The following is a 24,086-nucleotide window of genomic DNA, read 5'->3' on the forward strand; positions in this document are numbered from 1 at the left end:
TGTATTTTTTTTTATTGTCTCAATAAACATACTTGAACTTGAACTTGAAGGGCGAAGTATGTCAATATTTACATGACATACCCTTTCCAGGATATAACCCCATGACAAGTTGACTAACACCTGGGTACCTATTTACTGCTAGGTGAATAGTGAATATCCTCCAAACAAAGATCCAAAAGTGATTCCATGCACCCGCCAAACCCCCTGTTTATGAATGAAAAGCGGTTTACACACGACTCACAACTGCTGACGTTCGAACATATCCGGAACAAGTGCTTCACTGACGAATTTTGTTCGAATCACAACGCTATAAATGCTTCACCCACGTACTACAAATACAAATAATCGCAAACAGAACCTAAACACCTGACCTAACCTAATCTATGCCCATATATGCACAATATGCCAATATATTATAATATTAATTTATATTTGAGAAAATTCCCGTTTTGAATGAACAGCATGTTAAAATTTATGAATGCGTCTGTGGGGTTGACCGCCGAATGTAATAGACTTGAGTCGAGGATGGGTTGCTGTAAATGCTTCACCCATGTACTTCAAATACAAATAATCACCAACGGAACTAAAACCCATAACCTAACTTACTCCTAACTTTACATAGAAGTTTAATGTATAATAAATTGAACTTACATGAGAACATACCAATTTAGTTCTCATATGTAAGAATGAGTATATTAAACCACAGTATCTTAACATTTAAGAATGCGTCTGGCGGGGAGGTGGAGGGACAGCTGCCGCTCTGCATGTGTGTGTCTCGAACCTTTCCACCACCACCAACAGGGTGGCTATTGAATACATAATAGATGAACTAGGCTAAATATGCACTGCGTAACTGCGTATTGGTTGTTGACACGGAGCTATGAGCATGGTGGGAAGGTGAGCTGGCTGGCCTTATCAGGAGCGGAGCCGGATTGGCGCGCGGCCACTCAAGGGAGGATTCTGCAGGGAATATATTTATATATATATACAGTATGATTAAATACTTAGATAATTAGATAGCTAAATAAATTAAACCTTTATATATTTTCCTCTCTGAGTGTATAAAGTGCATATATACATTCTAGTCCTGAAGATAGTTTAGAGCTAAAGCGTGCTGGTGCCCCCCCCCCCTGCTCCCAGAGGTTGATAGGCTTCAAGCCCAACACAAAGCTAATGAAGCTGATTGAATGAAAAGTTCCTTCCCCCTTCTGTATATCAGAAATGTTCTGTTGATTTTTCCAGTATTACTGAATAATGTTGTATATTACATTGAGATAAAATTCATATATTTAAATTTTTTGTTTTGACAATATTTATATGGCAGACAGTGGCTACAATGTTCATGGGGGGATCAGAATATGACCCTGGCACGTTGTTCCCTATTGAATTCTGGCAAGTCCTGATCAGCCCATGTGTGTCCTGTATCCCAGACCATTCCCCTTTCAAATTTAAGTGAGGCTAGGCTCCATGCAACTGGCTGTCAATTTTGGACAAACAGACATTCTCTTCAATAAGTATAGATACTGTGTGTCTGTCTGTGGAATTGTTAGAATTGTCACCATTTTTATCCATTTTCCTTAACCAAACTTGACCTGATCTGAAGTAGCTTGGGAGAATATTTAGTCTCTGGCCTAATAAGACTCCAGTACCTGGTAAAGTATGCTAAGTGCCTGGTGGAGTATGCTGCGTTCCAGCCAGAATATGCCAAGTTCCTTGTAGAGTGTGATCAGTTCCAGGCAGGGAACTCTCATTCCAGAGAAAATCTACTCAATGACTAAAATGTGAGTAGCATATCTGGCCCAAACTGTGAGATTAACGTAACATTTAAAGCAATAACACATCTTGTTGTTTTAACGAGAATTTGACAATGACTCCCTAGCCATACCAAGAAAATTAGGATTCACCTTGTGCGTCCCATTGATGCTTTACGCAGCGGTGACGAAGGCCACAGCGGACGTCGTCTGCGAGATATGCTTGAGTCACCCCTCTTGTCACACTGGCGCTCCCGGAAAGTGTGAAACACTTTATGTTGTTATACTAAATAATGATCTTCACGAACCTAACAGTGATGTAAATATTTAAAAGGCTTTCTCGCTCTTATTTGTATAATATATATATATATATATATATATATATATATATATATATATATATATATATATATATATATATATATATATATATATATATATATATATATTTTTTTTTTATAGATGATGTCCAACTGTGTCCAGGCGAGTTGAAATATATCAGTTATCAAATAAATTACCAGTCGTTCATAAGATAATATGAATGAAGGAAACTGTTCAAGGCTTATTGGCCCATATAAAGCAACCCCTATATTGCTTTATAGACCCAAGCAGACTCATTCATACCATGGATGAACATTTACGGCTTCGGCCTACCCGCCGAAGCCGTAAATGCAAAACAAAAAAAGTTTTACAGTACAGTTGGAAAAGATAGTCAAGGCAATTGGGGGACCTTCGACAAGTCGCCGGCTTCATATCATAATCATAAGTATATCCTATCATTCCTATCATAAGTATAATGTTCACGTCATGACCTCATCTCAAGCCCTGTACGAGCACTGCCTAGCTCTTAGATCAGAGACCGTCAGGCTAAGGGAGCAGGTGGATAGTCTAATGGAGTGCAAAGATATAAACTAGAAGAATATTCAGCACGAAAGATACAAAGTGAGGATAAACGGATGGACGTAACAGGATGAGAGTGTGTTTTCCTGGGACTGGTATAACGTGACATTGTGAACAGGATGGAGAGTATCGTGGCCAGCAGTGGGAACAAGCCCGTGTATGCTTCTCACCTGAAGGGAATCACGTTGACGGTGTTTCGAAGTGAGAAACTCGGTAAATAGTTTTAAGTAAGCACTGAACATGATTAGGCAAGAGAGGCGAGTTCCTGCTGTAAGTGTAGTTGTGTCAAGGCTCATTGTTGATGGTGAGTGGATGTCCGGGGAACATGGGAACATTGCCGACTTGAAAGGTGACAAATTTGTCTTGGTAACAAAACCATTCATCATGAACTGGAGGTCGCGCACTGGGAAAAAACTATGTACCGCTGGCATTGTCGGTGGCTTCCTGTCCTCGTCGAGGCCACTACACTAGTGACTCTTAGGTATATTCAGATAAAGGTACCGTACGCGAGGGACGAGATGCACATGTCGCGTACTACGGTGGCGACCTCTACAGGCTGGTTGGAAGGAACAGCTTGACGAATGATTAGTGACTGAAGGTCTGTAAGGTAACGTGAGCAATAACAAAGTATAAGACGGAACATTTAGGGGGCATGACACTAAAAAAGGAAACAAAAATTGGAAGGCGAATGAAAGAGATTTTGATAAATATAATAAAGATATTTACGTAAATTAACATAACAGCGCCCTAAAGGTGTACAAAGTGAGTAATGTCAAGGTCATCACTCGGTTTCAGGAGTAAGATTAACGCTTAAGTAAAAAATAATGATCCAGGACGGGTCAAAACTTTGTCGCTTCCTTTAATTTTTAATGTGTGGGGGTTGGGCGCCTAAATAATGTGACTACATAACATTGCAACCTGGCCATTCGGCACAAAATCAACGACAAAACCCTCATTAGTGAACAAAAAGTATATGACAATACCATACAAGCAGCGATGCCTTACCTAATATGTCAGCCTAACCTTACATAACCTAACCTATCTTAACAGTACATTAGTGTATGTACTTGTATACACAAGCTATTCTGATTATAATTAATGAACTACATTACAAAATATTTACAAATATATGCATTACAGATACAAATAAAAGAACGGAAGCAAGAAATACCCCACTGGACGGCGCGCGTCGGTAAATTTGGCAACCTCTTTTCAGGAGGAATAAGAGGCGCGGCTTAGAGCACCAGACAGCCGCCGCCGCCGCCGCTGCTAGTGCTGCCACAATCAGGTCCAGTCTGGCCTGGGGAGAGGGGGCGTGTCGTTCCTCGTGTCTCTCCACCCCTAACATAGCCACGCTCCTCGTAATTTTTACCTTAGTATATAACATACTCAGCATCGTTGGCCTGAATTCCCTACATGTGATAAGACTCTTTAGATAAGTCAGTGAGAGGGGGGGAAAACACAAGGAAAAAGGGAAAGTCTACTGCGAGAAAGTGCGCCTGGGAAAGATAGCAGCGAGGGACGTGTTTCACGTCATTCAGGTGAGTAGTGATGCCTGTTGTTTGTCAGATTAGCTTCCTCAAAGTTGCAACTGTAGCCTGGCGCCATGTGCGTCTCATGCATTAGCACGGGAGGAGGCTAGTGAGAGTTGGACGTGAGGTGGAGGTCACCCACAACACTATTCCTACCTGGCCGCATACCTGCCTCTTCCTTATCCTGAAGCTTCCTATGCCCTAATTTATTAAAATATGTTTGTTTTTGTCGTGTTTGCATCGAGTGTTCATTTGTCCTGACTAAATTTATATGATTAATTTTTCATGTAATATGAAGTATGATGATAGGAGGACATTTGCTATTTCAGGAGCTTAAAAAATGAGAAAGATTTGTATTCCGAACAGGTGGTCAACAGATGGTCGTCCTCAAGGACGATATGTACACATGCTAATTGAGCTGATCGCCATTCTGTTTAGCAATGTTTTTATGTTAGTCAGTCTCAGTCTCTGTCTCTGTCTCTGTCTCTGTCTATCTGTCTGTCTGTCTGTCTGTCTGTCTGTCTGTCTGTCTGTCTGTCTGTCTGTCTGTCTGTCTGTCTGTCTGTCTGTCTGTCTGTCTGTCTGTCTGTCTGTCTGTCTGTCTGTCTGTCTGTCTGTCTGTCTGTCTGTCTGTCTGTCTGTCTGTCTGTCTGTCTGTCTGTCTCTCTCTCTCTCTCTCTCTCTCTCTCTCTCTCTCTCTCTCTCTCTCTCTCTCTCTCTCTCTCTCTCTCTCTCTCTCTCTCTCTCTCTCTCTCTCTCTCTCTCTCTCTCTCTCTCTCTCTCTCTCTCTCTCTCATTCTGTATCTATTTTGTGTCTATTATTTCCTGTCTGTGTGTCTATCTCAGTCTTTGTGTGTGTGTCTGTTTCTCTCTCTATCGTTCTGTCTGTCTGTATATATATTTCTGTCTGTCTCACTTCCTCTCTTATTCATTAATTCATACAGCAGATTTTTTCTTAGCCTCATGAAAATGTGTAAAATATGCGATGAGGCTCCCGGATTGAAAGGTTTGCATTGTTGTTGTTTAAGATTCGCTACTTGGAACAAAAATTTCCAAGTAGCACGGACTATGGTGAGCCCGTAGTTGAAAGGTTTGCAGATTCCTGGTAATATCTAGACTGTAGAGGATGAAGAAGATCACACAGTATCTTCCCTCTGGGTCAAAGGAGGTCCACCAAACAGCTGAATGCTCAATAACAAGTTCATTAAGTTGGTAATCAATGGGACCAACTCACGAATATGGAGGCTTCAAGTGTGGTGCTTTTTTTACGATGTTTTAAGGATTCAAGATGGTGTTGGGGACTATTGTGTGGGGTTTGATTCCTCCGTTCTGTAAATGAAGTATAAGACGTCTACTCAATGTGTCAATAGTGTGCCTGATGCAGCATACATTGCAGAACACACTGTCTCCAGAATTGCATTTATTATTCCCATTATTCACGGTGCAGTGGCGACCAAGCTTCTTACTAACGATTTCGTCGAAGTTGGTACTAATTAATGTAATTGTTATTCCCAAATATTTATTTGTTATTACTTTCTAATTGTTATATTTGGCGAATATGTTCGAGTGCACGGTGCAAGAGCTGTCAAGAAGAACAGATACGAACAGATGCGCGCCTTTAGTATGCACCGAGGACACTTTCGTTATATCTGTCAGTGCAGTCATACATTTACCCACATCAGTCGGTTTAGGATACACTTCTGTGATAAATCTAACCGAAGTATCATCCACGAGAACATCAAGGAATGGTATTCTACCTCCCTTACGTTACTCAGTAGTGAGCCTCAAGTGTGAGACTACTTTAAGCTTGCTCCCAAGTCTCTCCAATGTGTTTTCGTTATCAACACATGCAAATATGTGTCGTCGATGTGTACGCAGTATGTACTGGGACTCATCTTATCCATCTGAAGGGTGCACCACTTGAAATGCTACATAAATGGTTCCTCGTATCGCGTGTATATTGAAGAACATATTCTGTTGTTGTTGATACGTTGTAATACAATGAAGAGACTAAGTGATGTAGATAAGGATAGAATGAGAGACAGAGATAAACAAATATACAGAGACAGACATATAGACCGATACAGAGACAGAGACACATATAGAGACAGATCAATGTAAAGAGAGAGACTGGAAGACAGACAGAAAAACACAAACATACAACAACTCAACAGAGACAGACACAAACAGACTGACAGACAGAGATTGGGAGAGAAGGAAGGAGAAAGGGGAAGAGGGAGGAGAGGAGGTAGACCAGAAATACGTGCGTAAGACTGTAAACAGCGACGTCTAACAGCCTGGTTGACCAGGAGCCAGATTCACGAAGCAGTTACGCAAGCCCTTACCAACCTGTCCATCTTTTCTCAATCTTTGGCGCCTTTGTTTATAATTATTACACAGTTAATGAGCTCAGAAGCACCAGGGGGCTGTTTATAACAATAACAAAAGTTGACTGGGAAGTTTTCATGCCTGTAAACTGTTTAATAAATGTAACCAAAGCCGTCAAAGATTGAGGAAAGACGGACACGTTCATAAGTACTTGCGTAACTGTTTCGTGAATCGGGCCCCCTGACTACCAAACAGGAGGCTTGGCCAAAGGCCCGGCTGCTGTGACATTGATTCCTAGAACCATCTCCAGATTGGTAAAGTCACTTTTCACATTCCTACGCTCGAAATTTCCTGTGTGAAAGTGATGTACACTCCCGATTTCTGTTTTGGGTCCTCTGGTAGGTTAGGATAAGGGCGCTATAAATTGATCGTTTTCTTGACGTTGGAAAACCTTAGATCGAAGAACTCAATCAAGTTTACCAGGCACGACATTTAAAGTCATATTTGCCCTATCACCACAAAGTTTATCCTCTCCTAGTGCTCCCTTATTCTCATCTTCCTCATTACTTCCCCCATCACTTTAAACGGAATACGTGTCGTTGGCACTGTTATGTAATTTAGTGCCCCCTGTCTCTGTCCCCGTTTTTTGTAAATTGAGATTACGTTCTCCGTTTCCAGCAATTCTGGAAGATTTTCTTTCCCGAATATCTTATTGAAAAATTGAGTTAGCGGATGGCAAAGCGCATTTTCAGCCTCCTTCAGCTGCCTTATTAATACTAAGTCTGGTGAGAAAATCAACTTGATCACAGTTGACTCGAACCAGCAACCTATGTTAGGAACGCACAGTGGATACTTGGACTGGCTTCAGTAGAAGCCTCCAGACTCCCTGTGGATTCAGTGGAATTCCAGGTTTGTTTAAATTGTATCAAGTCGTGGTTGTTCAGTGGTAAAGTGAAGGGGGCTGGATTTGTGGTTCTAGTCACCTCAGTGGTCCTGTCGATTTTCTCATCGATATCTATCAAATTAGTGTGATTTCATACAGTACATTAAATCTGGTGCTATTCAATATATTATATCTAGTTCTTGTAGGTGTTCTTTTACCTCTTCTACAGTAATTACTATTTCATCCTGCGGTTCTTCTGATTATCTTTCACCTCGCAACCTTGGTCTTCCTGCTTGAGATAGGTGTAGTGAGTTGTGAGGTGCGCAGTGGGCCCAGTGTTGCTTGCGGTGCGCAGTGGGCTCAGTGTTGCCTGTAATGCGCAGTGGGCCCAGCGCTGCGCAGTGGGCCCAGCGCTGCGCAGTGGGCCCAACGCTGCCTGCGGTGCGCAGTGGGCCCAACGCTGCCTGCGGTGCGCAGTGGGCCCAACGCTGCCTGCGGTGCGCAGTGGGCCCAGTGTTTCCTGCGGTGCGCAGTGGGCAGTGTTGCCTAAGAAGATGGGATGGACAAGTGGGATGAAGAGTGATGTGTTTCATCTCTGTCCGCTCGCAGCATCCTTTCTCCCCCCAGTCCTTCCCTCCCTCCCTCCTCCCGCTCCTTCTATCTCCCCCTCCGTCTCATATACTCGGCGCTGAACGAACCGTACAAAAACTAGCAGTGCTTCGTGATGATTGTAGTGCCCTGGCATGTCTTGCACTCCTACTATACAGCTGTATTACTGTATTTACTAATACACACGTGTTGTATCCTTTCGTTAGGAACCTCTTGTTTGTATTATTTCACACGCCAAAGCATTAATTGTATTTTCACCACGTACTCCAACCATCTCAGCCCGTTCATGTGTATCCGGCAAGCGTTTCAGCAATGCATTCTTGTCGTGCGCTGGATCAATGCACTCAAGGTGCATATAGCTATCCCTCTTATACTTCATTTACCATGAATTAATTCTTTGTTATGACGGCTCAAGTGTTATATCGGTCAGAGTGCTCGAACAAGAGTTATACCTTCAGACCCAGGAGATTCCTAGGTCACCTATAGACCAGGGTTGCTGAGGAGATTCCTAGGTCACCTCTAGGCAGAGGAGACCTGACTCGGGTCTTCAGAGGTCACCGTCAGACCAGAGCTGTTCAAATGACCAAACCTGGTCTAAAGAAAGTTTAGACTTCTTGGTTTTATTCAATTCATACATTTTTAAATTTCTACTATGGCGTTAAAGATCTTCCTTTGGTACTTTGAGAGAGAGCAGCTGCTTGCAAAGCCAAACAAGAATTTTAGTAGAGCATTCTCAGTCTTTATTTAATGGATAGGTGATTAGTCAATTATATTTACGAAACCTAATTTAGTAATATATCATGCCACTTGGTTCATTGCCGCGAATTGTTTTGTTATGGAGAACTTTTTTTCGTGTTCAAAGTAATGCAACAATGCACGAATCTGTGAAATGAATGGCTAGAGAAGACGTTTTAAGTGCAACATTAACAATTGTGCAAGTGGAAAAAAATAGAAAAAATATCAAGGCAATAAAACGTATAATTACTTTCACGGCTAAAATGAATCACATCTATCTCAGGGATAGCTTTAACCACCGACAGCTGCAAGCAAGAATGCAAGCAAAAAATTATGCACACATCAAGGCAACAAAAAACCCTCCTCCTCCCCCACCTCTGCCCTCTTTTTTGTTAGAAGTGAAGTATTGTGGGCGCCGAGGCTTCAGAACATGTGTAAGTCAAGACTCTGCATTAAATCAAATTATGTCAAATTAAGAAGAATGTGAAGTCTGTTCTTAAGCAATAGTGTGGAAATATGACCGTGTTGCCACGCATGTTTTTATTTTGTGTGGAGGAGGGGGGGAGTAAAGTATAATGTAAGAACAAATTCCAAGTTCCTGAACAAATTGGGTTGTTAGGCTACAGCAAAAGTCCTGTATAGAGTTCAAGTTACTTAACTTCATCAAACATGACAACTCTCGACATGGTCGCTCTCATGTACCTTATATTTTGATTTAGCAATCCATAGGACTTTATATATATGTATATAGATGTATTATACTAGTGCTAAGGGATAATGCAGTTCTCTACTATTTTCCCGCCCCACTTCGGTGAAGTGAGACTTTTCAGTTGCTTTCGGTCATTTATGATTGCAGTTCCACAAAGAGAAAATCGGTGCCCAGATATCAGGGGATACTTTCTCAATCTGTCAAATTTAGTAACAGTTGATTGACAGTTGAGAGGCGGGCCGAAAGAGCAGAGCTCTACCCCCCCCCCCCAAGCACAACTAGGTGAATACAATCAGGAACAATATACGAGACTACGATGAAGTCACGTCCATAAAGATTCCTCTAATTCTTCTTTCCACTGTGTGAGAAGTGAATTATGGACGGGGTGGATGAGTTGTGGAGTTTGCTTGTTTGTGTGAGTTGTGGTCTATTGTGGGTTGTGGTCTATTGTGTAGGTTATGCAGATGGACTGTGGAAGTGGTGTGAGAAGGGTATCTGTGGTTGTGAAGGTGTGGTTGTTGGAGTTTGTTATGGGTGGTTTCTTGACGTTATTAAGGCGTGTTGTAGTGCTAGAATTTTGGTGGGGAGTTGTAGATGTGAACTGTATGGTAATCTTACGGAGGCTGGTCTCTGTTGTGAAGTTGTGAAAGGGAGTTGTGCTGGAGGTCCGGGTCGGTAGTAAGAGCATAAGCTATGAGTGCGGGTTATGGAATTGAGTTGTGGAAAAGTTAGTTTTTACATTGATTGAGTAGGTGTGTAATGACAATAAATTCTGTAAAACGGGTTTGAGAGCTGGTTGTAAAGGTAGGTTATGAGGGTGGGTTATAGGGATCATGTAAGACAAATTGTGAGGGTGATTTCAACGGATGAATTTTAATGTCTGTCCTCTCACAACATTTTTTACCATATGATCCCAGCGTACAAAGTAAGGGGTACTATGGAAGGTTAGGTTAGGTGGGTGGCTTGGGTTCTCGCGTTTTAGCACCCTGTATTTTGTCCGTTGTGTTATCTCCAGAGGATAAGGGCTGGGTTGTGAAGTTGACTTGGGCGTGGTGTGAGGATTCTGTTGCCTCATTGACGAGTGCTGCATTATGCAAGCTCATGCAACAACTGCGTTCTAATGTGTGCACAACAAAAATAAACAATTCTATTTACTTCATAAACAATGCATTTGTATACATATAATTCCATGATAATTTAGTCCTTGTGTGGTAATGTTTACATTTAAGTGCTGGAGTGGTCGTAGTTGTGCAGTCTAGACGCTTTTGAACACTACCCAGAGTAAACGGTATGACGGAAGACAGGCAATCTGAAAGCCTATCCAGTGGTGATCCTGGAACAGGTTCTTGCTGCGCTTGACATTATTGGGGGGACATGATGACATCTAGTTATGTAAATTCTAATGGGAGATGATTATATATATGGAGCACCGTGTCTTGTCTTGAATGTTTCTCAGTCTTTTTTGTTTGTTCGTTGAAGAATCCACACCCAGCGTTGAATATAAGGGGGATACTACACCAGTCGGGGTTCAGAGTTATATACATAACGTCAATTTGTTCCTGACTCTGCCTTCGTTCTTTATCATCCCGGAAACTTTGATTTGATTCAACGTTAAGAATTTCATAGGCGCGAATGCCTGTTTACGAAGTTCAGGGTAAGATTTTTTTTGTGCTGACGAGGAATGAATCACGAGCCTCGCCTGTTTGGTTGACATTTTTGTGCAGCTGAATAAATTTAATCTTAACATGGAAGAATAGAACAAACATCACAAGATTCATTAACTCCTTTGAAAGCTTTCATGAGGAAGATGGAAAAATGGGAAGAGAAAGGCCAAGAATAATAAAACAAGTTGTAATGCTTGAGAAACTATTATGAGTTCTTATTGCTGATGGTGTTGGCCAAGTGCTTCCAGATTATACAAAAAAGTGAAATGTTGCAGCATTTGACTGCACAGGAAAAATAATTTTGCAGATATGTCCTGAACTCAGCGATGACGATTTGCACTTGGTGCGAAATCCATTCAAATCGTCAGTTAAAAAAAGTTGTTGCTGATTGTCAAGAGGATTTTCTAGAACTGAAGATTCCTCTAGAGCTAGAGAAATAGCCCACGATACGCGATTCCTTCCAAAAGAGGCAGAAAGAGCTATCTATGCATTGCTTCAATTTGGGTCAACATATCATTGTGAGTCAGGCTTTTCAATTCTGTTTCAAGTGAAAACGAAGCAACGAAGTAGATTGAAGGCTGAAATTGCCCTGTGATGTTGCCTTTCAAGCACTCCTCATATCCAAGAACAACAACCGCGGGCTTCTCACTGACTGATATCTTCATCTGAACCACCGCTGCAATATCCGGGCACTCTATTGAGCTTGTATTTAGTGAAGTATATGCTTCAGCCTAGTCTATAAATTAGTTATGAATATAAAACTCTAGTTTTTCAAATTTTAAAATACATCAACATTTTCAGTTGCTGTTAAATATTTAAAACTTTATTATAAAAAAGTAATCCAAGTAAATATATATGTACCAATATAGAAAAAAATTCACATTTTCAAAATTATCATTTTATTTGGAGTGTATCTTTTCAATCGGACATTCTTGTAAAGGGGAGAATGACATTCTAATGCAAGATGAAAAGGACACATGGGGCAAAAAAGGCCTTGAACCACTGTCTAATGACTTTGAGCAGTTACTTTGCTCAGCAACTGAACTAGGTTCTGCAAAATTTCTGATATTAAATTCAGACAGTCCGTCTCTACGTTTGAATAGTTCACCACAGAAATGATCTGTAACGCATCTATAGCTAGACAACATTCGGCGCTCACATATAAGAATTTCAATATTTACAGATCATTCTGAGTCGCAGTAAAACAAAAATACAGAGGGTACATATATATGGTTTTCAATACCTTGAGCGGTGAGTAGCCATATCAGGACGGCGTCGGAACCCTTCAAAGAGCACCAAACAGTTTCGGGGTTGTGCTGGAGATCTTTGCACACACACATACACATGGAGCAGCTTGGTATTTATAGCTGTGGAGAATCATCTGCTTGTTGTTGAGCATGTACGATGATACCATGCCCACTTGTCAGCGCTTCGTACGTCTGGCAACATTGACATGCTCCACGGAGGAGCCTAATAATACTAACGTTGGATGATATGAATTCTAATTAATAATCATTGTTATTTTACTCCCCTGGAACGAAGACGATAGATCCCTCATAGTATACACATAACAAAAAATAAATGGTTAGTCCCCAGAATGTGTACAAGTACAAGCTTACATAAGCGTGTACAAACTTGTACCACCGACTGAAGTGGTACATAATTTAGTAACAGGATCAGCCTGGCTGTGAGAGCTATGTTGTCCTTTGGGCTACGAACGCAAACAGCTTAACAGAGATTAACAGACCAGGCTCTGTTAAGGCCTGGCTGTAATAGACCAATAACTATATAAATCGTCATCAGGTGGTCTTTGCAATAATGAACAAAGTTTATATACATGCATAATATATATTGAACAAAATGTACTAGAGTTACAAAGCTACTGTTAGTTTCTGATGTTCGCGTAGTTTAGTTATTTGTCAATTCTCCAGGATAAAACTTTATGCAATATTATTAGTAAATGTTTTAAACTTTAGGGTAAACAAGAAATTTAGTATCAACAGATGATCACAATGTATTTACCACCTCTGGTGCAATTAATGAGGAAAAAGGATAGAGGAATCAGACCGATTGCTGTGGGCAATTCACCCCGGCGCCTCGTTGCTAAGGCTGCTGCTAGAACAGTTAGCCAGGCAGCAGCAGATACGGTGAAGCCAAAACAGCTCGGGTTCGGCATTCCCCAAGAGTGTGAGGCAGCGGCTCATGCAGCTAGAGCCTACACTGCCAACATTGCAGATGGAAAAGCCCTGATAAAACTGGATTTCAAAAATGCTTTCAATCTGTTAAGAAGGGATGCAGTACTCAGTGCGGTTCAGCACTGCATGATGCTACAAGGATTGGATTCGAACCTGGTTGGCTAGTGTTGGGAACCTAAGAATACAAATGAGCCATCAAAATATGCATGTTTGCTAAACAGCTGAAAAACACTAGGGAAGATATAGACATCATGGGAGTGGGGGGGGGGGGGAAGTGGGTCGAGATGGGAGCCGACCTTTCTTAAAAATTGGGTAATGGGGCCGAATTAGACCCCAAATAAGTATTCTTCTAGCCCTCCCCCTCCCACCAGTCAATCTGCAAAGTTTAACCGGGCAAATTCCAAGAGTCTGGCTTCCAACCACGTACAGACAAACTCCTGCCGGCTTTCTCCCTAACTTTGGACATGAGTGAAACGAAATCGACCCAATGAGATCGTGGAGATGTAAGCAAGAAGATAACGTACCTAATCTCATATGTGTCTTGAAATAAACTGGAGAGTCAACTATATTTAATAAGCAAAGACCGCTGGAGGGACACACACACACACACACACACACACACACACACACACACACACACACACACACACACACACACACACACACACACACACACACACACACACACACACACACACACACACACACACACACACACACACACACACACACACACACACACACACACACACACACACACACACACACACACACACACACACACACACACACACACACACACACACACACACACACACACACACACACACACACACACACACACACACACACACACACACACACACACACACACACACACACACACACACACACACACACACACACACACACACACACACACACACACACACACACACACACACACACACACACACACACACACACACACACACACACACACACACACACACACACACACACACACACACACACACACACACACACACACACACACACACACACACACACACACACACACACACACACACACACACACACACACACACACACACACACACACACACACACACACACACACACACACACACACACACACACACACACACACACACACACACACACACACACACACACACACACACACACACACACACACACACACACACACACACACACACACACACACACACACACACACACACACACACACACACACACACACACACACACACACACACACACACACACACACACACACACACACACACACACACACACACACACACACACACACACACACACACACACACACACACACACACACACACACACACACACACACACACACACACACACACACACACACACACACACACACACACACACACACACACACACACACACACACACACACACACACACACACACACACACACACACACACACACACACACACACACACACACACACACACACACACACACACACACACACACACACACACACACACACACACACACACACACACACACACACACACACACACACACACACACACACACACACACACACACACACACACACACACACACACACACACACACACACACACACACACACACACACACACACACACACACACACACACACACACACACACACACACACACACACACACACACACACACACACACACACACACACACACACACACACACACACACACACACACACACACACACACACACACACACACACACACACACACACACACACACACACACACACACACACACACACACACACACACACACACACACACACACACACACACACACACACACACACACACACACACACACACACACACACACACACACACACACACACACACACACACACACACACACACACACACACACACACACACACACACACACACACACACACACACACACACACACACACACACACACACACACACACACACACACACACACACACACACACACACACACACACACACACACACACACACACACACACACACACACACACACACACACACACACACACACACACACACACACACACACACACACAGAGCCAGCAACACCAGAGAGCGACGCCACAGTCACTCTTGAATGTAAGTCGACCGATATGGCTGTGTGATGCGTCTCATCCCAAGGTCTTGGAGGAGTGGCCCCCTCTAAGTGCTACCATCTTCCCGCTGGCGTCTTCAAGGCCTGACAATGCAGCCTCAACTCTTCCCCCTCCCCCCCACACTGCATTCTCATTCCCGAACCCACCCTATTCCTTCTGTACACTGTTCTCACCCTTGTTATACCTTCTCCTCAGACTCACACTACTCTGTAAGATTCTCTACCTTCTCCTTTCGCAGCTTCCCCTCGATCTTTACACCCAATCTTCCCCTCGTTTTCCCCACTCCCTCTTCCTCCACACGCCCTGTCACCTCGTCCTCTCCGTCCGCCCCTTCCCCTTGTCCTCCCTCCCCTATCCCTCCTCCACCCCCCTTTTCCACGTCGTCCCTTCACTTTCTCCTCCTCCCCTACTCCCTCTCCCCATCCCCCTCTCCCCCCCATCCTCCTTCTACCCCTTTCCTCTCTCCCCCTCTCTTAATCTTATCCCTACTTAGCCCTGCTTCCCTTTTATAAAATATAACATTAGGGAACAATTAACTATTGTATGTGTTTAAGGATTTTTTTTTATTAATACATTAGGTACATCTGCATTTGTGCTGCTGCCTTAGATTATATGAAGGGGAGTACAATGTGTGTCAAAACGCTAGCTAGCTACGTGGTGCTAAAAAAAGCCCTATCACACACGATGGTTAGTCATACGGAGGCATGTGATAAGTAATTTGCACTGGTGGACTCTGGGTGCATTATGAGGATATCATGAACACAAGAGTGAATAAGATAGCAGTGGTACTATTGGTCATCCATCTCGCAGGATGGTTAGTCATACTAACTAATGACTAACTTAGTCATACTTTTCTGATGAAAAACTCTTCGGGGGATCTCAACTAATATTTCACACTTGATTGGAAATGAATTGAGAGACTCGGAAGGTGGGTGTGAATGATTAGTAATATTTCTTAAATCATTTAACTTAGGCCTACCCTGACTAGCCTATGTCCGTCCCGTATCCCAGACCATTTACCTTACAAATTTGTGTATTTGTACACACACACACACACACACACACACACACACACACACACACACACACACACACACACACACACACACACACACACACACACACACACACACACACACACACACACACACACATATATATATATATATATATATATATATATATATATATATATATATATATATATATATATATATATATATATATATATATATATATATATATATATATATTGGTTATTCTTTTGACTGCAAATTACAGATTTTAAAATTTGATTAACAAATTTGTCAATTATTGTCCAACGTGTATATAGCAAATAAATCTTAATATGTCCACATTCCGTCTGTAACAAAGTTATAATCGAGGAATATTATCTTTCTCTCCACAGGACTGACGAGTTCCCTAAATCTTCCAAGTCTACGATGTATATCAAGTGCTTGAAGAACACTGGAGGAGGCTGGCTGTTGTCCTTGCTTGCCATATCTCTACTTCGGCGGGCGGCGGGACAGTCACGTCAGGAGACTGAACACCGAGTCCGCCTGCCTCTCTGCTGCCCCAGCGGGTACATCTCACCCACAGCCGATACCTGCATTTACAATCCTATAATTCCCTTCAGACCGCAAGTCATCATTGGGGATTCGCTTGTGTCCGTCACGAACATAGAGGAGGAGGCTGAAGGGACAACCCTTCCTTGTGACCACCATGACGGCGAAGCGGGCTACGAGTACGTCTCACTAGACAGTGTTCGGAGTACGCTGATCCAGAAGACTGATGGCACGCTTACGCTCCTCTGGCTTCCCCAAGACGCTATGTTGTTCGAGCAGAGCCAGAATTTTTGCGTGATGATGACGCACGAAGGTTCTTCACCCGACGAGGTGCAAGCGTCTTACTGGGCCAAGGTCTGTCCCAAGGACCATGCCGCTCAGTGGGAGAGCGACAAGCTGGCCTGCACTAAAGCCTCATGTGTTCGCAAGTGCTGCCCAGCTGGTCAACATTTTAGAAACCAGAGAATTTGCTCGCCGGACACTGACAGTCAAGACTGGGCCATGCCGTCGCCGTTTTCAGACTTGCATGTTGTTTATGGCTTGCCCAATTGTAAGAATCTTCTGTTGTACCCTGATTTCGAGTATAGTCTATTGAGATCTGGGTACATGGACGTCTCAGAAATGCTTTTCTCGCCCCAAGAGTATTGCATTGAGAACAATGAAGACACCCAGGAACAGCGGGTGGAGCAGAGGGCTCTGGTGTGCCACAAGCCACAACCCGAGTGCCCGTGGAAACAGAATGTGGTGATTCCAACGTTGATGGGCGTATCGTGTGCCTGCCTGGCTCTCACCTGGGTGGTGTACGTCCTAGTGCCACACCTCAGGAACACCAACATGGGGCGCTGTCTCCTCTCCTTCGTCAGCGCCATGTTCGTGGCCTTCTTGACCATCTTAATTAATCAAGTCGGTCGTGACTCGTTCTCACCCGCCCAATGTACTCTGACAGGTAGGTAATTAGCTCTTTCCTGGAAATGTCATTGGCGTTTATGATGTTATTAAGGCCATTATCAGTATAATTAAGCTGTATAATATTTAACATTAGAATGTATTATTAGATACCCTGGTGTATATTCGAGCCAGTTGAACATTGTTAAACAGCCTAGGCCCTAGAGGTTATATATTAGAAAGCAAAGCGAATATTTATAGAAAGCTTTAAGCGTGCATGCTAATGATTTCAATTTCTAACAGGTGTAACAATGTACATGTTCTCAATACAGTAGATTGAAAAAAATGTTCCTATTCTGATGTTTGAGTTCTTCTAAGTCTACTCGTGTTCTCTCGCCTCATCTACGATCCTCCTGTTACTCAATCTACCTTCCTGTCTCTCACCGCAGCTACACTTTATCTCTCACATCCGGTATCTACCTTTCCTCCCCGTGTTTAGAAACCAGTTTAGTATCAGAAAGTTTTCAGTATCTCCATCTCTTCTCCCTCCCTCATCTCCACCAAACATCACAACTTCAGTCTTTACCATTTACTCCGATTCCTTTCCCCCATCATTCTATCTCTGTCTTATCACATCTCATACTTCTGTCTACCCTCGTCTTATCAATCCACTTTCTATCACTCATGTCCTCTCGCTCTACATACACGTATTCACTTAACAGTGTCACACTTAGGTCAATCAATCAAACTGCCTCGTCATATGTAGCAACTTTCCCCTTTTGAGCACTATCTACTCTACGGCTATCTATATCTACAACTTTCCCATCCTTCCATCGGATAGCTTACACACATCTAATTAAATTCTCACAATCAACCCCTTCCCCCCCCCTCCCATCTGATTGGTTCAGATGCAGCCCAATAGGTTCCGTTGTTGCTATAATAAACTCGTCTTTTTTCAGGCCATGCATATGTATTTCTCCATCTACCTTTCTTCTTAAACTACATCTACCCTCTTCCTTACATCTATCTACCCTGTACTTGATATTAACGTGATCTCTCCAGTGTCATCAGTCTCTCAGCTGAACATCTTCCCCATCAATTTATACTTGTCTTCTGTTCATTCCAGCGTTGCTGAGTCTGGTCAGCATCCTTGCTATGTTCTTCTGGCTCAATGTTATGAGTTTACACATCTTCTTTCATCTCAGGTGAGTAACACAAAGCGGTGAAAATAGTGCTTATAAAGTTGATCGCCTGAGGTGTTCATTCATTCTGAGGTGTTCATCCTTAGGTGTTTAATTCTTAAACATTCTTCAGTCATATCACTGGATGTTCGGAACCGTTGCTTGCTTGGTCCTGTGACTGATAAATTTTTACTCCTTGTTTCCGGCTATCGGAACTGGCCAGGTCCCCGGCGAAGGAAGATCAGCAGAAGATGAGAACCTTCCTCATGTACAGTCTGTACGCCTGGGGGTGCCCGCTCCTCATCACACTCATCGGCCTCACCCTCGACTCCCTCCAAGCTGATGCCATACGCCTGCATTTCCATCTCCCAAACTGCTGGTTTAAGGGTAAAATTCCAATGTGTTGTCCACATCTAAAATTCAAACAATTCCAATGCGTAAACCTTCATTCATATTCTTCACAAGCACTAAATTGGGCTTCACAAGCACTAAATTGAGCTTCACAAGCACTAAATTGAGCTTCACAAGCACTAAATTGGGCTTCACAAGCACTAAAAACTTCTATCTTCCAGACGAGGCAGGGCGCTGGGCCTACCAGTATGGCATCATAGTGGCACTAGTCGTTATAAACACCTTCTTCTTTGTGAGCTCAGTCCTCTTACTGAGGAAGAGACAGAGACAAAGGCGAGAAACTGGTTATTATCAGACCATAAGGTAAGCTGCGTGCTGGGGAGACCTACTTAAAATAGCTACAAAAATTCAGGAGGAAAACGCATTTTCCTCCTGAAATTTATAATATATATATATATATATATATATATATATATATATATATATATATATATATATATATATATATATATATATATATATATATGTCAGTAACTATGAAACAGTTCATTTATCAGAGTGAAGTGCGGCCCTGAATAAGCTAGAAAAGTGCATATTTAATAGTGAATAATTAGCAGTGAATAATTAACAGTGTATAATTAACAGTGAATAACGATAACTCTGTGTCACTGCAAATAATGAAGACTCAATGAACTCCCTGAAGGTTAGACTCTTCATTGGAATAAATAGAGTTCCAACGTTTAAAGACTCTTGTAGGCGATGTATAACTCAATACACTAACATGTTGTCAAAATCTTTTTCTCTAGAGTAATAAATGATAACATACAATTATCAACATAACCCCATTTGTGATATTTATTGATTCTAGAAAAAAATATCTAAAAGAGACGAAATCAAAGTGCATTTTAATCGCGAAAGATAAATGTTGACGATAAGGGATAAGATGATATTAGATGAGGTCCATTGTATTGATGAACTTTCTTTCTGTCGGCAGTGCGTGGGTATTCATCAAACTCTTCATCATCGCCGGCGTCTTGTGGATCACAGAGGTCATAGCCTGGCAGATCACCAATCAATGCAGCATCTTGTAAGTTGTCCAGACCATCTGTCACTCAGACTTGTGATCTGTTGACTGGTTAAAGGGGCTGTTGTGTCTACCTATCTAATGGGGCTGTTGTGTCTACCTGTCTATTGGGGCTGTTGTGTTACGTGGCTAATGGGGCTGTTTACCTGGTTAGTGCAGCTGTTGTGTTACGTGGCTAATGGGGCTGTTTACCTGGTTAGTGCAGCTGTTGTGTTACGTGGCTAATGGGGCTGTTTACCTGGTTAGTGCAGCTGTTGTGTTACGTGGCTAATGGGGCTGTTTACCTGGTTAGTGCAGCTGTTGTGTTACGTGGTTAATGGGGCTGTTTACCTGGTTAGTGCAGCTGTTGTTCTCTTGTTAATGGGGCTGTTGTGTTACCTGTCTAATAGGGTATTTGTTGTGTCAGACTGTCTGGGGGAGGGAGGGGGGGGAGGGGAAGTGCTGTTATGATGGATCGTGTCTGGGAAGACAAAGTCTGTCTATATCAAGCATAGTCAATTTTGTGTAAGTTATCACGCTGTCTATAATGACGAAAGTAAGAATGACGGGGTAAATAGCTGGCCCGTCTATAATGTATTATATATTTATGTATAATATATAAATGTATTTATATATTATATAAAATCTCATATTTCACGAAAGAAAAAAAAAACAGTGAAAATTAATGTCCTGTCACGAGTAAATAGTCATGTATATTTATTTGTGTCATCAAACCGGTTAGACGAGTTAGCCGGTTAGACGAGTTTGCCGGGTAAACGAGTTAATATATCAGTTCTGGGAATCGTTTGAATGAGGTCATAGACAGCATATATCGTACACTGATCACTGGCTGGTGGCATCTTACTGCGACTGTTTTCTGTTTTTCTTATAAGATTTACAAAAAATCTAGATATTATATACATGTTACAGCTTAAGATATGCAACATCTTATCATTCTGATTTAATACATTGTTCTAATTATGATTTAGTAAAGTTTTAAATGCAAATTCATGAATAAGTAGAGAGTAAGTTTTTTTTATTAATTCAGAAAGGATGACACAGACGTTGATCAGTTCAGTGAATAGTTGTCATCAATGTTGATTCACCAATTCATCTGATGCTATACTTGTGTGTGTGAGGGAAATGTCAATCATTTCTAAATGTAATGGTGACCTCACCCTCCATCACCCGTGATCTCATATGTAGGCGATGAGTCACAATAACGAGGCTGAAGTAGTTTGACCAGACCACACACTAGAAGGTGAAAGGGACAACGACGTTTCGGTCCGTCCTGGACCATTCTCGCGTCGATCGACTTGAGAATGATCCAGGACGGACCGTAAACGTCCTCGTCCCCTCCATCTTCTACCGTGATCTCATCCTCCAGGCGGCCTTTAGACATTCATGGTCTCATTCTCTGGTCAACAGGGTGGTGATCCTGGACATTATAAACAGTCTTCAGGGCGTCTACATCTTTTTAGTGGCTGTCTGTCTCAGGAAGGATCTTAAGGTAAGAAAGATCTCAGTGTAAACATCTCAACGACTCAAGAAATTGCAAGAGACTTTCTACCTTCTCCTCGTCTCTATCTTCTCTTCTCACCTTCCTGTCACCTGCATTACCTAATGCTCCTTCTCATATTCTTATCCTTCCACCTCCAGGCACAATTCCACATCCCACAGTATTCCTATATTCCACCTTTTAAATTGAATTTTATCTCTTATTATGATGATAACCAAGATATTTTGCTCGCATTTAAGCCTCACTTTTTACTTCTGGCTCTTGATTGAGCTAATCATACTGATGATTGGGTCAGTTAATTCACATTGTTTTGTTTTATAGAGCAAGTTATTATGGTCAATATAAGTTGCTCAATCAATAGCTTCAAGCTGGAATGTGTGTATATATATATATATATATATATATATATATATATATATATATATATATATATATATATATATATATATATATATATATATATATATATATATATATATATATATATATATATATATATCACTGCGTAGAAAATAATATGGTGTGTGAATCTTAGTGAGGATGGAGTCTGGTATTTAGCGACGTTAGAATTAGGTACCAAAGAGGGGGAGGAAGGCATGGGGGGGGGGTTGTCCCCATCCCCCTAACCTTATATAGGATCATTATGAGAAGAAAGTGCTAAGCCAGTATGGCTATGTGGCACTCGGAAGGGGTATGAGGACATGCAGCTGGGATAGGACGGAGGGAATGCCATTTGTGAGGTAAGTAAGTAAGGGAATAATGAGGGCAATAGTAGTAATTTCACAAGGAAATCTCTAAAACAGGACGAGGTATATCGAACCAGCGTCCTGGGGTAGCCCCAGTCGCGCGCGTTTCACCCACGACTCAGGCTCGATCCATCATATTGCTTCCTTCCTAAAAATAAACAATTTTGTGTTCCTGCAGGTGTTTCACCGAGGATGGCCTCAGCTGGACGCCGAAGCCGAGGAACCCCTCGAGAAGCGCAATGCCGGAGAGGTCAGCGAGCTCCTGGACGCACCGCCCCGCACGGCCTGAACACCAGAGACCTGGAAGAAGATGGATATCGGAGGCCGAGGACCTGGCGAAGTAACACAAGTGCCAAATGTCAACATAGTCCCCCCCTCGTTCAACAGCTTCAAGGATTATATTTGTATTTTCGATGATAAACTAATTTAAAATTAAATTACCTATAGTTTATTCAAACACATACACACACACACACACACACACACACACACACACACACACACACACACACACACACACACACACACACACACACACACATACATATATGTATATATATATATATATCACAACATACACATCAATGATAATTTAGATATTTTATTATTTAGTATCATATGTTGTTAATTGTAATTCAGGCAAACACGATTTTAACTTTAATCTATGGTAGCTAACGCCTTTAGCTGTAATCTAAGGTAGCACATGTTAACTTTAATCTATGGTAGCATATGCTGTTAGCTGTAATTCACGGTAGCATATACGGATATGCTGAAATTCACAGTAGCATATCCTGGTATGCTGTATTTCCCGGTAGTATATGGTGATATGCAGTAATTCAAGGTAGAGCATACTGTTGGCTGTAATTCACGACAGCATATGCTGCTAACTGTAATTCACGAGATTCTATGCTATTCGCTGTAATTAGTGGTAGCAATTATTATTAGCTGTAATTTATGTTAGCATCTGCTAGAAGCTATAATTTATAGAAGCATATAAATAATCGCTATTCTTCATAGTTCCACTTGCAGATAACTGTAATCCATGATATCATATGTAATTAGCTGTAATGTATAATAGCATGTAGCATATTAGTTGCAATCCGTTGCAGCCTATGCTGGTAGCTGTATTTGAGGACAGCATGTCTTTTGCGCGGGAAACCGACTTGTGCCTTTCCCGCGTTTTTTCATAAATATTATAACGAGCCCCGTTGTTCGAAAATAATAAATACTTTTCATATTATTATTATCGTTATTATTATTATTAT

The 24,086-nt window shown here is 42.0% G+C and overlaps 2 protein-coding genes across 2 annotated transcripts in view; one reads left to right on the plus strand and one right to left on the minus strand.

Annotated features, from left to right (window-relative positions):
• The window catches only part of LOC123761078 (uncharacterized), a 47,348-nt gene extending 34,959 nt beyond the window's left edge, over positions 1-12,389 (minus strand). The window contains exon 1 of the mRNA XM_069339423.1: positions 12,355-12,389. Within this exon, the coding sequence (XP_069195524.1) occupies positions 12,355-12,374 (20 nt within the window). The 5' untranslated portion in view covers positions 12,375-12,389. The remainder of the gene's footprint in view (positions 1-12,354) is intronic.
• On the plus strand, positions 3,886-24,062 carry LOC123761079 (probable G-protein coupled receptor Mth-like 4). The gene is made up of 8 exons (XM_045747002.2): positions 3,886-4,192; positions 16,920-18,022; positions 19,088-19,166; positions 19,366-19,529; positions 19,715-19,856; positions 20,488-20,580; positions 21,985-22,066; positions 23,000-24,062. Exons 2-8 carry the CDS (start codon positions 16,954-16,956, stop codon positions 23,108-23,110), a joined length of 1,740 nt encoding a protein of 579 aa, XP_045602958.2. The 5' UTR covers positions 3,886-4,192; positions 16,920-16,953; the 3' UTR covers positions 23,111-24,062.
• The last annotated feature ends 24 nt before the right edge of the window (positions 24,063-24,086 follow it).

This window comes from Procambarus clarkii, chromosome 41, assembly GCF_040958095.1.
Source record: "Procambarus clarkii isolate CNS0578487 chromosome 41, FALCON_Pclarkii_2.0, whole genome shotgun sequence".
Taxonomy (NCBI): domain Eukaryota; kingdom Metazoa; phylum Arthropoda; class Malacostraca; order Decapoda; family Cambaridae; genus Procambarus; species Procambarus clarkii.